Source organism: Pan paniscus, chromosome 2 (assembly GCF_029289425.2).
Source record: "Pan paniscus chromosome 2, NHGRI_mPanPan1-v2.0_pri, whole genome shotgun sequence".
Classification (NCBI taxonomy): domain Eukaryota; kingdom Metazoa; phylum Chordata; class Mammalia; order Primates; family Hominidae; genus Pan; species Pan paniscus.
In genome coordinates, this window is record NC_085926.1 from 56,606,472 (window position 1) to 56,619,374 (window position 12,903).

Here is a 12,903-nt window from a genome sequence, read left to right on the forward strand (position 1 = left end):
TAGCACAGGGCTATGTCATTTTACTAATGTAATTGACTGACTTGTTACTTTCATCTGGCTTTAGACCGTGGCCAAAAACGACAGCTATTTGATTCTGACTGTGTCAGGGATCCACTTCTTAATCCTAACATGGTGAAAAATAGGGATCGACAGCAAGCAATCCTTAACGGACTTTCAGAACTGAGACAGGTATGAGCTTTTTCAAGTGTAGATATGTCTGTTCTTTATGTGGCTTGGGCGGTTGGGGGAACCTGTTGAACGGTTGTTTTAAGTTACTTCGGTACATCCCAGGATTTAACAAAAATATTTCAGTTCCTGTATGTTTGTTAGACACAAATAAAATGGAACTTTCCTAAGACTTGCTTTTACATTGCCATCTTTGAGTAGTTCTTTCCAGTACGAAATCATCAGACAGTTCTAAAATTAAGACAAGTTTATTGAGTAAAAAATGCATACATTGGAACGGCAAAACATCAATAAGGCCCTAAAACAAAAAATAATACAGTTATGCTTTAACAAATTCTTAGCAATGTGGCCCACGCTTTTTAAAAAATTGACGTGTTGGCAGTGTTTAGAACATTGACGTACATCCCAAATAGTAATAAATTCAGTATGAAATTATACGCATAACCTTACTCACCATACTACTTTTTCTCCCAAACTATTGTGACTTCTTTTTGCTCTCTGATTAAAACAAACAGGTAACATCCTTACACCTTTGCTCCATCCCTTGGGCTTTAAAAAGAATGGCTGTAGTTAGTTTTGATTCACTATATACTCTCTGTACTTGAGGAAGAGTAAGCTGTGTTTAAAAGTGCCCTTTTCCATGTCGTCATGTACCAATACCCTCTGCATTTCAAAATGTTGACTCAGATGTTTTTCCCTCTATAGAACTAGAAAATTGTCCCCCGACTTTGGTCTATTTACTCATTTGAAGACAAACAGGGTTACTAAGAGTTTTACATAAGTTATTTCTTTAGAGTGACAAAGTGTTTGTTAGTTTACTTCTTGCTTAGTGGAGACAAAAATTGTGAGATAAAGAGGAAGGAATAGGATGTACACATTTACCCATCAATATAGCACCCAGTGTTATTTCAGCAGGACCCTTCTGTTAGCATCTAAGGTAAGGTTAGGACAGTCAAGATAAAATACTGGATGTTGGCCAGGAGCAGTGGCTCAAGCCTGTAATCCCAGCACTTTGGGAGGCTGAGGCAGGCAGATCATGAGGTCAGGAGATCAAGACCATCCTGGCTAACACAGTGAAACCCTGTCTCTACTAAAAATAATACAAAAAGTTAGCCAGGTGTGGTGGTGGGTGCCTGTAGTCCCAGCCATTCGGGAGGTTGAGGCAGGAGAATGGTGTGAACCTGGGAGGCAGAGCTTGCAGTGAGATTGCACCACTGTACTCCAGCTTGGGCGACAGAGCGAGACTCCGTCTCCAAAAAAAAAAAAACAAAAAAAAAAACACTGTATGTTAAGGGAGACGCCTTCAGTATCTAAGAGCACTTGGGGGTGGACTGGGGGAGAAGGGATGACTTCATTTACCCCCATAGTTATGGAGTCTTGAGTTTTAAGAAAATTTTCATCCCTATTGATTTTTATGCTAAAAATAATAGAATCTTTCTTACAAATGTGATAGCTATATATCCAAATGAGGTGGTCTAGTACAAGCATTTCTGAAAAAATTTTTGAATGAATGACAAAATTTTATCCTAAGCGATATGTTTTCCAAGTGAATATAATTCCAGTTTAACACAACATTGCAAGTCAGGTGTGCACATTTTACTAACAAACATATATCAATGTGATTTCAGGGCCTTCTCCAGAAGCAAAAGGAGTTGGAAAGTAGTCTCCTGCCTTTAGCTGAAAATCAAGAAGAGAATTTTGGTTCTTCATTTTAAATGTAGAAAATCAAATCCTTCACATTTGATTTGTGTCTTCCAAATTATAAAATGTGCTCACTGGCTCAACTGTATTTTTCAAATAGCCTAGATTTACTTATTTTTTTAAATGCTCATTAAAAACTTGTATACTATGTAGTAAAATGCTGTACTTGTTCTATACAATAAAACAGATACTTCTTTTGTAAAAGCTTAGTAGTAAAAAAAAAAAAAAAAAAAACCGGTTCTTCTGCTCTGTCACCACCTGGGTATTGAAGCCCTATAAAAACACTTTCTACTTACCTTAATATAGTCTGGCATTGCTGGGACCTCACAGTGTTCTTTCACACTTTTTATGTAACTTAGGAACTGAAATACCACTCATGCATTTGTTCTAAAGTGCCAAAGTTCTGTCTAACTTATTAACACGTCTAGACCCATAACTCCATAACTTTTACTGAAATAACACAAATTCAGTTTAGGCTCCTTCTCTAAATCCTGACATTTATTTGCACTATGACATTTATTTGTAGAAATTGCAATTTTCAAAAACATTTTTATAAGTTAGCATTAGTAACAAGTTAGTAATTAGTATTAGAGGCAGTAGTTAGGAATAGATACGGGTTTGAAAGCTATCTCCACTGTATCTGTCTAGTATAGCATTAATGTGTTCAACAAATGGTAATTACTACTAAGACCACCTCAAAAATATATTCCCATTATACTTCCATTTTGCTAAAACTAATTTAAAAATCAAATTGTTCAATGCCTTTGATAAACAGAAGCCTATCTTTTGAAATAAAAAATTTAATTTCATTAAATCAAGGATTGCGCAGGTACTGAAAATTATCCAATACTCTCAAAAAGTTACCAGAATTTTAGCAATAGGCAGTTTTTACATGACTAAGCCTAGAGATAAAAAATGTGTCCTATGTACATAGTTTATTATCTAAATGAAACTGCATTGTTAGATAAATCTTGAGGTATCGAGCCAAAATCCTGTAAATATTAACACTGCTATTACTGACTTATACCTGTGTAAACACAGTATACAAAAGCCTACATCAAAATAATTCACTTCAACAAAAGTACTTTGTATCAGGTGACATTAGAGAAAAAGAAGTAAAGCCTTTGCTGTTTACCGTCCTCCTGCAAGCATCTGATTTTACACATAAAACAGGCTTCAATTTGAAGCCTAAGTACAGGTAACATACAAAAAGTAAAACTTAGAAGTGCCAACATGAGATAATTCAAGTACAATATATGTTAAAAATATATATTTATTTCAATTTTTAGATGCTTCAACTGTTACAGGCCATCATGATTTAAATAAAAGAAAAAACATTTGAGAAAGAACAAGAACCTTTTGTTTAGAGAATGAAATATAAATTGTTAATAAACAAAGTCCACAACAATCTCTTAAAAAAAAGTTACTACAGTTATTTCTCTTGTGAATATGGCCTGGAAGAATCACTTTTCCCCCAACTTAAGGGAGGTGGAGATTTATCTCTATCCAAGCTTTCAGTATAAGCAGATAAGAAGTAATTCTCATTTTCTTGAGTCTGACTTGATGAAAGGGCATATGGTGTCCCCAAAAATGTCTGATGAGTGAGAACATTAAAATGACTAAACTGATGGGACATATTTAATTGACTATGATAAACCTGAAAGTTACTATATGAATCTTGTTCTGCTGAATTGCTGTTCTGTCCTTCAGAGCATACTATATCAATAGAAGTTCTCTCTTCAGAATCAAGATAAGTCTTATCTTCTAATAAACTGTTTTGCACATCAGGAGACGATTGCAACTCAATTTGAGTATTCTTTTTTTGATCTGTTCCACGTGATCCTTTGGTCTCTTTCTCCCATATTTCTGAATGAAAATTGCTGCATACTTCTATATGTGAGATTTCATCCCCTGAATCCAGAGACATATCCTCTTCATCCTTTTCATCGTTTTCTAAAAGAGCTACATTTAAAAAACAAAAAGTCCTCCTCTATTGAAATACACAGTTTGTTTAAGTTTTAAAATTATACACTACTCACACAATATAACGCGTCAGGGTCTGCAAGTCCACAATCCCTTAAAGCTTGGTCTTCTGCCACAAGTTCACTTAGTCACAACACTCACACTAGATGTGAATGTCCAGATAATCCGATGCTAAAAGCTTCTGCGAAATGTGTTCACGTTTAATGTTGGGAAATCCCAACTCCCAGCTCCAAAGGGGTTAATGTCAAAACAGCATCTAAAGTTATACGGTAATTCAGTATTTGACAAGACAAATATAAAATAAAATTTTTTGACATCTAGCTTCACTGGATTACTAAACTAGTTGGTTAGCACTAAATGAATGATCATTTCTGCTTTTTTTCATCAAAAACAAAAGTACATCTTTCATTTTACACAGAACCTGGAACCAAAGCAGAGGCCATCTCACAAAAGATTAAAGCTATGACAGCTCTACTATCTTGCAATTAAATTGCTTTATGCATGTGGGGAAATCTAGTAGCTCAATGCTAAATCGCCATATCTGGTTTCCTACCTTTTTATTAATATAACCCCTTTGCTGACAATAGTAACCAATAATGCTTACAAACCCTCAAAGACAAAATGCATACTCCATAGTATGCACTGTCTACAATATAGATAGAAATGCATAATCTATAATAACTTACAACTTACACTGGCTACAGTATAATAAATGAGCAGATCTTGTGCATGCTAAGTATTAGAATGATAAATGTCTTGAAACACTTGCCCTATGGCTGTTTATACTGAGGTACGTGGTTTCAAAATGGTCATTTCATTATTTGGTAACAGCAAAACCATTCCTCTTTTTCTGTCTGCGTTAAAGAAAATGAAAACCACTGAAAAGTTACCTGACTGCGACTCAAGATTCTCATTAGCACCAAGCTGTGGAAGGTTTTCTTCTGTGATTGAATTGTGATAGCCCACAAGATTTTTAAAGTTTTGCATGAAGTCTTCAGCAGTTGCAACCACTATTCCATTATCTGTATAACTGGAAAGCATCTTGATGTTCTTCTCTAAATTAAGAAAAAGTTTCATGTATGAAACACTTCAAAATATAGACAGCCCCTAGCCCTCACAAAATCTTTTCCTTCACATTTTCAGAATCAAAGCTTAGCAATACCCACCACAGCCCCATAAAATCCTTTCATTCACATTCCTATATTCATAGTAGAAAGCTTAGGAGTGCTCTCTTTACCTGTTAAAAAGACTATGTGTCGTTGCTGTATGTTCTGAGCCTGAAGTCTGATAAGGCAATCCAATTCTGGAGCATTTCGAGTTTGTGAATCACAATTGTGGTATGACAAAATTTCAACCAGATGTTTCTTCTGATAGACATTCAGAAGCGTCAACAGACTTAGAGCTTTAGCATTCAATCTGTGAAATTAAGCAGTTCAGTTTCTGGGTCTGTACTTCTAAAATTTAGTATGGAAATTTCTGCTTTAGATTAAAATTCAATTTCTCCACTGAGGCAACTAATGACAACTGCACTGCTTTAGCTCTCTGCCTGATGTAGGGGGTGTGCTTCTTTGGAAAGAGAGAAAGAAGGGCTAAGTCCAGGGGTTTCTTGGTCACGAGGCCTCAGGGCCAGCTATACAGCTTAGGCTAAAATCTCAGCTGATTATTCTACTTACTAAATAATAAATTATGATTACCTTTATTAATTTTGAACTTTAATGAAGGACTTAAAGGGACAAAAACAGTATAAATCCTTCCTTCAAAAAACACAATATATGGACCAGGCCTGGTGGCTCACACCTGTAATCCCAAAACTTTGGGAGGCCAAAGCAGTTGGATCACCTGAGATCAGGAGTTCGAGACCAGCCTGGCCAACATGGTGAAACCCCATCTCTACTCAAAATTCACAATTAGCCGGATGAGGTGGCTCATGCCTGTAATCCCAACTACTTGGGAGGCTGAGGCAGAAGAATCACTTGAACCCAGGAGGCAGAGGTTGCAGTGAGCTGAGACTGCTCTATTACACTCCACTCTGGGCAACAAGAACAAAACTCTGTCTTAAAAAATAAAATTAAATACACTATTATGGCTCTAAGCTATTTCTTTTTTTTTTTTTTTTTTTTTTTTTTTTTTTTTTTTTTTTTTTTTGAGACAGAGTCTCACTCTGTCGCCAGCCTGGAGTGCAGTGGTGCAATCTCGGCTTACTGCAACCTCCGCTTCCCGGGTTCAAGCGATTCTCCTGCCTCAGCTTCCCGAGTAGCTGGGACTACAGGTGTATGCCACCACACCCAGCTAATTTTTGTATTTTTAGTACAGATGGGGTTTCACCATGTTGGACAGGATACTTTCAATCTCCTGACCTTGTGATCCACCCGCCTCAGCCTCCCAATGTGCTGGGATTACAGGCGTGAGCCACCGTGCCCGGCCAGCTCTAAGCTGTTTCTATATTGCAAGGGACAAGGCAACAAGTGGAGATAAGCTTTTAAAAGTGAATTGCTACAATGAATTAAATACTCAAAAATTATTTAAGCCTGAATTTCCTGAACAGTGTACCATGGAATGTCGTATTTTAAGAAATTTTTGTGGTATAAAGTTTAAGGAAATAATGATTGACACAATGTAAATTCTTTTAACTAGAGTTCTTCATATCCTTTAATGTGTAAATACATTTTATAGACTTTACTAGTAGAATATAGTGTCCCAAACATGCCTGATTACCATAATCATTTATGGAATCTCTCAAGTGACTAGTGTTCCAAAGATCACACTTGGAGAAGTGACTTCCATGCATTTTAGAAATTATCTATATATACATGAATTGATGTCCTACTCACAAATCACCAGGTCAAGATTAATCCTTGTCCAAATATATGTAATTTTATTAGCTACCTATAAAGTAGTCAGTTGGGAGAGGGCCTGATGTAGTTGGCACATACAGTTCAATTAAAAAAGGAAAATGCTGGCCAGGCACAGTGGCTCACACCTGTAATCCCAGCACTTTGGGAGGCCGAGGCAGGTGGATCACCTGAAGACAGGAGTTCGAGACCAGCCGGGCCAACACGGTGAAACCCCATCTCTACTAAAAATACAAAAATTAGCTGGGCATGGTGGCAGGCGCCTGTAATCTCAGCTACTTGAGAGGCTGAGGTAGGAGAATTGCTTGAACCCAGGAGGTGGAGGTTGCAGTGAGGCGAGATCGTTCCATTGCACTCCAGCCTGGGCTACAAAAGCAAAACTCTATCTCAAAAAAAAAAGAAAAAGAAAAATGCTGATCATTCCATTTGGATGATTACTCTAAATCCACAAATGGCAAAGATTAAACCAATTTTACCTATGCACATAACAACTTCAGCAAACTTCTACTGAAAAATACTGCTTCTTCTTATAAAGGCTAGAATAATTCAGTACCTATACTCAATTATGGCTGGCTATGGACATCTGTGAAAAATGAACATCCATAATCTACAAACATGGGAAGAGAGAAATATTATGAGTACAATGTTAAAATCAACAACCATTATATAGTTATGTTTCAAAGCTTACCTGCCTAGTTCCTTTAGTTTCTTCTGAAATTTACAGTGGACTTTCCATTGCCATTTTCCTTCTGGAGTACTAAGTTCTTCAAGGAATGTCAAAAAACTTTTAAGGTTCTCTGTTAGAGATAATGAAGTTCGTTTTTAATTCAATAAATAATCATTCCATAAGTGAATTATGAAAGAAGTATTTTTTCATATTATGTAGAAACACCTACTTTCCTATGTACTATTTTCATTTCTCTTTGTCTAAGGGAGACAGATCTATACATGCCTAAAGCTCTAATAATATAACATCTACACATAAAAAAGAACATGTTGATGACAGTAATACAAGAAGTGATTCAACTGCAGCAGGGGCAGACAGCCTTGCTTTACACCACATTTAGAGGATATTATTGGTCTAAGAGAAGGGGAAAGAAATTTGAGGTAATAAAAGCTCAAGAAAAGACTGAAATGTACTAGTTATCTGTGAATGGCAGAATAAATGGACAGTACATTAAAAAGTATGAGAGTCAGAAGAGGAGTTACGTGCTCAAAAGAACATCATCTTACCAATTGTGACAACCTCTGGGTTTAGAATTGATTCATCAGATACGATAAAACCTCCAGATACAAATAATTCATTGTATGTATGATTTTTAACATCATCCAGGCTATCAACACCAGCAAAACTAACACAGGGGAGCTTCTTTAAAGTCACCAAGCCAGGTATCTGTTTAAATCCCAAAACAAAAAGAGAAACAGATGGAGGGAATGAACTGACAGACTCAAGTGTGAAGGAACCTACAAGAAGTCTAACAGAATGCATTATGGCTCATCTATATTAGTGGATTACCTCTGGAAAGCCACACAAATAATATTCCCAACATTATTTCCCAATATATAAACCAACATTTATGTACTGGGACCTACCACAGACGACTAAGGAAAAGGAGCTTACAATAGACCTGAAAACACAAAATGGACAAAAGCTGACCTCTCTATAACCTGTGAGTACAGTCAGAATTCAGACGAAGGCAAAAGCCTATGTGCTTGAACAGTCAATCAGGAAAGACGTCCAAGATGCAGGATGGAAATAGGGCTCCTAAGACTAGATGGGATACCTCAAAATTTAAGGGAAAAGGGGACTGGTCTGGCAAAGATGGAGCACATATAGGTTTTTCCTAGGACATACAAATGAAGATGAAAACATTATGTAGTCAGTCAGCAGACCCAATGGCATTCAAGGATTCAGTACTCTTATTAGTCTTGACTACCTGAGTGACAGGGAAGAACTGTGATGTGCAGCAATTTAAAATTTTGCATAGGTACAAACTTGAATCTCACAAGCTGATTCATAGATGGGTCCTTAAGTTTAATCTCCTTTAAAGCTTATTTTAAAAACACTAGTCTGGCAGACAGTAAGATTTTAAAATAAGGGAGTTTTTAAAACCAAAGTAGTGAATTTGACTTAATAGTCTACCTTGTGAATGAAACCTGCAATGTCTTCATTTTGAATAATAATCAATAGTTTATCTAATTTTGATCTTCTTTCCAAAAACTGTTCAGGATGACATTCTGTATTGCCTAACTTGATAAGATATTCCTGTTAAAGAAAAACAACTAAATCAATATTAAAATACTTCTTTGTAAACATCAATTTAACACCAGAAATGCAGGATAAACTGATAAGCTTTACTACTACCATGACATTATTAACAATGAATGAACTTACACTCTAAGAGACCAACAAATCCATTTTTTTTTTCTTTGAGACAGGGTCTCACCACTGCCCAGGCTGGAGTGTAGCAGCATGATCACAGCTCACTGCAGCCTTGACCTCCCAGGCTCAAGCCACCCTCCCACCTCAGCCTCCTGAATACATGGATGGCACTAGGCTCGCACCACCATACCAGGCTAATTTTTTTTTTTTTGTAAGAGACAGAGTCTTGCTGTGTTGCCCAAGCTGGTCTTAAATTCCTGGGCTCGAGTGATCCTCCTCCTGCCTTGGCCGCCCAAAGTGCTAGGATTACAGGCGTGAGCCACTGCACATGGCCCAAATCCACTTTTCTTTTCTAGAAGAGGAATCTAAAGGTCAGAGCTTCACCAATCACATAGTCACAATGTTACAGAGCTTCACCAATCACACAGTCACAATGTTACAGCACTATACAAAGCCAGCCAAGTAACAGTGTGAGTTAACAGAAAGAACTGTTAATTAGGCCAGGTTCTTAACCCAGCTCCTTTAGTTATTATAGAGGTTAATGATTAGACTCTAGGTTGACTATAATATCCTATGAGAAACATTTTAAGGCAACCTAGAGTCTAATCATTAACCACTCCCTAGCTCACCTTTTCCTTTCCATTCTAAGTAGGCCCTTGGTTATTTGCAGCAGTATTAACTGGGTGGGACAAACGCCTTCAGAGTTAAGAACTTTCACGACCATAGCTCTAATTCACAACAGCTAAAAAAGCATTTATATAGAGCTTCATTATGTACAATGGTATTCACATACAAATTAGCCATTTCTGTCAAGTTTCTGTCTTCAAAGTAGACTCTCCCAACTAGTAACTCTTCCTCCATGCTGGTGAACATGGTACTGCCTTTCACAGGACACAGGCAGACTTCCATGCAGAGTTCCCTTTGCTCTCTGCTTGCTGGTGGAATCCTGAACACTGAAGCAAACTGCAGGATCCTGGAGGTCATATTCCTCATTTCAGAGATTACTTTTAATGTCAGCACAGCTGGTCAGACAGCTATAATAAAAACCCAGCTTACCTGACAACCAGTCTGCTGCTCTTTCAACCTGAAGTGTTACCCCAAAGAGGATGCTGTTGTGCTAAAGCAGCACCTTCTAAACTGATTTTGATCCAATCTCTGGAACTTTTGGGCAGATCTCAGACCAGCTTAGTCAGTTAATGAAAAGGTAAATTACCATCTGACATGCCTGCTGGTAATTTTTTTTTTTTTTGAGACGGAGTCTCGCTCTGTCACCCAGGCTGCAGTGCAGTGGCGCTATCTCGGCTCACTGCAAGCTCTGCCTCCTGGGTTCACACCATTCTCCTGCCTCAGCCTCCCGAGTAGCTGGGACTACAGGCACCCACCACCATGCCTGGCTAATTTTTTTGTATTTTTAGTAGAGACGGGGTTTCACCACGTCAATCAGGATGGTCCCGATCTCCTGACCTCGTGATCCGCCCGCCTCAGCCTCCCTGCTGGTAATCTTTGATGTCTTCTTACATTAAGAAGCTTTAAGCTCATTTTAAATAAGACAGTTTAATTCACATAATAAATCAGTTTGACTCCAGAAATATATAAAGTTTACATTTTTATTCATAAAGTCTTTTACTGTAGTATTTTTGCTGGAATATTTCCAATGGATATTGATTAAAAGAATTAAAGTTTCAATCTGGTTTTCTATCAGATTCGTAAAACAAAGAATGCTCTTTTATTCTATATAAATGACAGAAATGACTTATTCTATGCCAGATAAATTAAAAGCACAATTCATTAGGAAATGCATCTCCTATCCCCTTAATCTAAATGTAACGGCTGGGTGCGATGGCTCACGCCTGTAATCCCAGTACTTTGGGAGGCCAAGGCGGGCACATCACCTAAGGTCAGGAGTTCGAGACCAGCCTGGCCAACATGGTGAAACCCCGTCTCTACTAAAAATACAAAAAATTAGCTGGGAGTGGTGGCGGGTGCCTGCAATCCCAGCTATTTGGGAGGATGAGGCAGGAGAATTGCTTGACCCCAGAAGGCGGAGGTTGCAGTGAGCCAAGATAGTGCCATTACACTCCACCCTGGGCGACAAGAGCAAAACTCCGTCTCAATAAATAAATAAATTTTTTAAAATGTCAAATAGGTATGTGTTACAAATCCTTTTAAAAAAAGGAGCGGGGGGGTGGGGGGTGCGGGGATGGAGGAAGTTGGAGTTATGCTAAGCACACCGGCAACTGTGCCCAATCTATTCTCTCATCTAACCCCAAACCAATATGCAGCTAGCTATGCCCCCAAAGAGTACTGTGCTAGGGAACTTGTTGCTGGCTGGTGGGGAAAAGTTGAGAAACTCTACATTCAGTCATGTAGGGCAAAAATGCAACCAAGGAATTCCTAGAAGTCTTATTTCATTTTCCCAAGAAACCATTAGCAATCAGTAAGGAAAGCCCAACACAGTACTCTGACTCATGTAATTTCTATGTTCTTCAGGTCTTGACCAGGTAACATCACACAAAACATGCTGACCTCAGAGATCCCCAAACTTACAGAAGGCTTAGGGCATGTTAGTAGCTATAAAGCCCATGGTCCCTCTGCTTCCTCTAATGAAATTCCAGTCATGGTAAGTAAACTCCATAAATGAGAGCAGGCATTTATTTCAAAATCCTAGGCATTCCCTTGAGGAATTAAAATCCCATAATTTATTATTAATTTTACTATTATACCACTAATGTAATTGCTCCAATGTGTTACCATTTACCTACCTACTGGTAACAAACTTACGTATCTATGTCTAAACATACAGACACACAGAAAGGCGTGTGTGTGTGTGTCTGTTTTTTTTGTTTTTTTTTTTTTTTTGAGACGGAGTCTTGCTCTGTCGCCCAGGCTGGAGTGCACTGGCGTGATCTCGGCTCACTGCAAGCTCCGCCTCCCGGATTCACCCCATTCTCCTGCCTCAGCCTCCTGAGTAGCTGGGACTACAGGCGCCTGCCCCAATGCCCAGCTAATTTTTTGTACTTTAAGTACAGACGGGGTTTCACCATGTTAGCCAGGATGGTCTCAATCTCCTGAACTCGTGATCCACCCGTCTTGGCCTCACAAAGTGCTGGGATTACAGGCGTGAGCCACCACGCCCAGCCATCTGTGTGTGTGTTTAAACCAACTATCTAAAATATTAGTCTGCAGCTTCAGTAGAAAAAATACACCTCACAATGAGAAATCTTTCATGATTGAGGAGTCTTTCAAGATTATCAGGTTTCTTGATCAATAAAGGCTAAAGGGAATGTTACACGGCTAGGGTATCAAGAAACACCAAAAGTTTATCATTAGGCCAACCCTGGGCAGTTTGTTTTTCTATACGATTGATCAAATCCCATGAGATAAACCCTGGCAACTTAACTTTTCCTCTCTGTTTTTTTCCCTCCTCTTCATTAAAAATGCAAGAAACGGCCAGGCGCAGTGGCCCACGCCTGTAATCTCAGCACTTTGGGAGGCTGAGGCGGACGGATCACGAGGCCAGGAGTTCCAGACCAGCCTGATCAACATGGTGAAACCCCACCTCTACTAAAAATACAAAAAAAAATTAGCCAGGCCTGGTGTGGCACGCCTGTAATCCCAGCTACCTGGGAGGCTGAGGCAGGAGAATTGCTTGAACTTGGGAGGCAGAGGTTGCAGTGAGCCGAGATCACGCCACTGCACTCCAGCCTGGGCGACAGAAGGAGACTCTGTCTCAAAAAAAAAACAAAAATCCAATAAATACTTAAAACCTTCAAATCAAGTTTAAAAGGTATGTGCATA

The 12,903-nt window shown here is 38.5% G+C and overlaps 2 protein-coding genes across 27 annotated transcripts in view; one reads left to right on the forward strand and one right to left on the reverse strand.

Moving 5' to 3' along the window:
• Positions 1-2,091, forward strand: part of CCDC66 (coiled-coil domain containing 66) — a 53,223-nt gene extending 51,132 nt beyond the window's left edge. For all 18 annotated transcript variants that reach the window (XM_063602457.1, XM_008972063.4, XM_034956700.3 and 15 more), the window contains 2 exons: positions 65-189; positions 1,815-2,091. In XM_063602457.1, coding sequence (XP_063458527.1) covers positions 65-189; positions 1,815-1,901 — 212 coding nt within the window. In that variant the 3' untranslated portion in view covers positions 1,902-2,091. The remainder of the gene's footprint in view (positions 1-64; positions 190-1,814) is intronic.
• Positions 416-12,903, reverse strand: part of TASOR (transcription activation suppressor) — a 63,687-nt gene continuing 51,199 nt past the window's right edge. For 5 of the 9 annotated variants that reach the window (XM_003818719.6, XM_008972073.5, XM_008972074.5 and 2 more), the window contains 6 exons: positions 8,866-8,988; positions 7,956-8,115; positions 7,411-7,519; positions 5,108-5,286; positions 4,761-4,925; positions 416-3,849 (listed from right to left, as the gene is read on the reverse strand). In XM_003818719.6, the coding sequence (XP_003818767.2) occupies positions 3,320-3,849; positions 4,761-4,925; positions 5,108-5,286; positions 7,411-7,519; positions 7,956-8,115; positions 8,866-8,988 (1,266 nt within the window). In that variant the 3' untranslated portion in view covers positions 416-3,319. Of the gene's footprint in view, positions 4,127-4,760; positions 4,926-5,107; positions 5,287-7,410; positions 7,520-7,955; positions 8,116-8,865; positions 8,989-12,903 lie in introns of all 9 variants that reach the window. The other 4 variants (XM_034956697.3, XM_055110959.2, XM_034956696.3 and 1 more) reach the window with 1 other exon arrangement.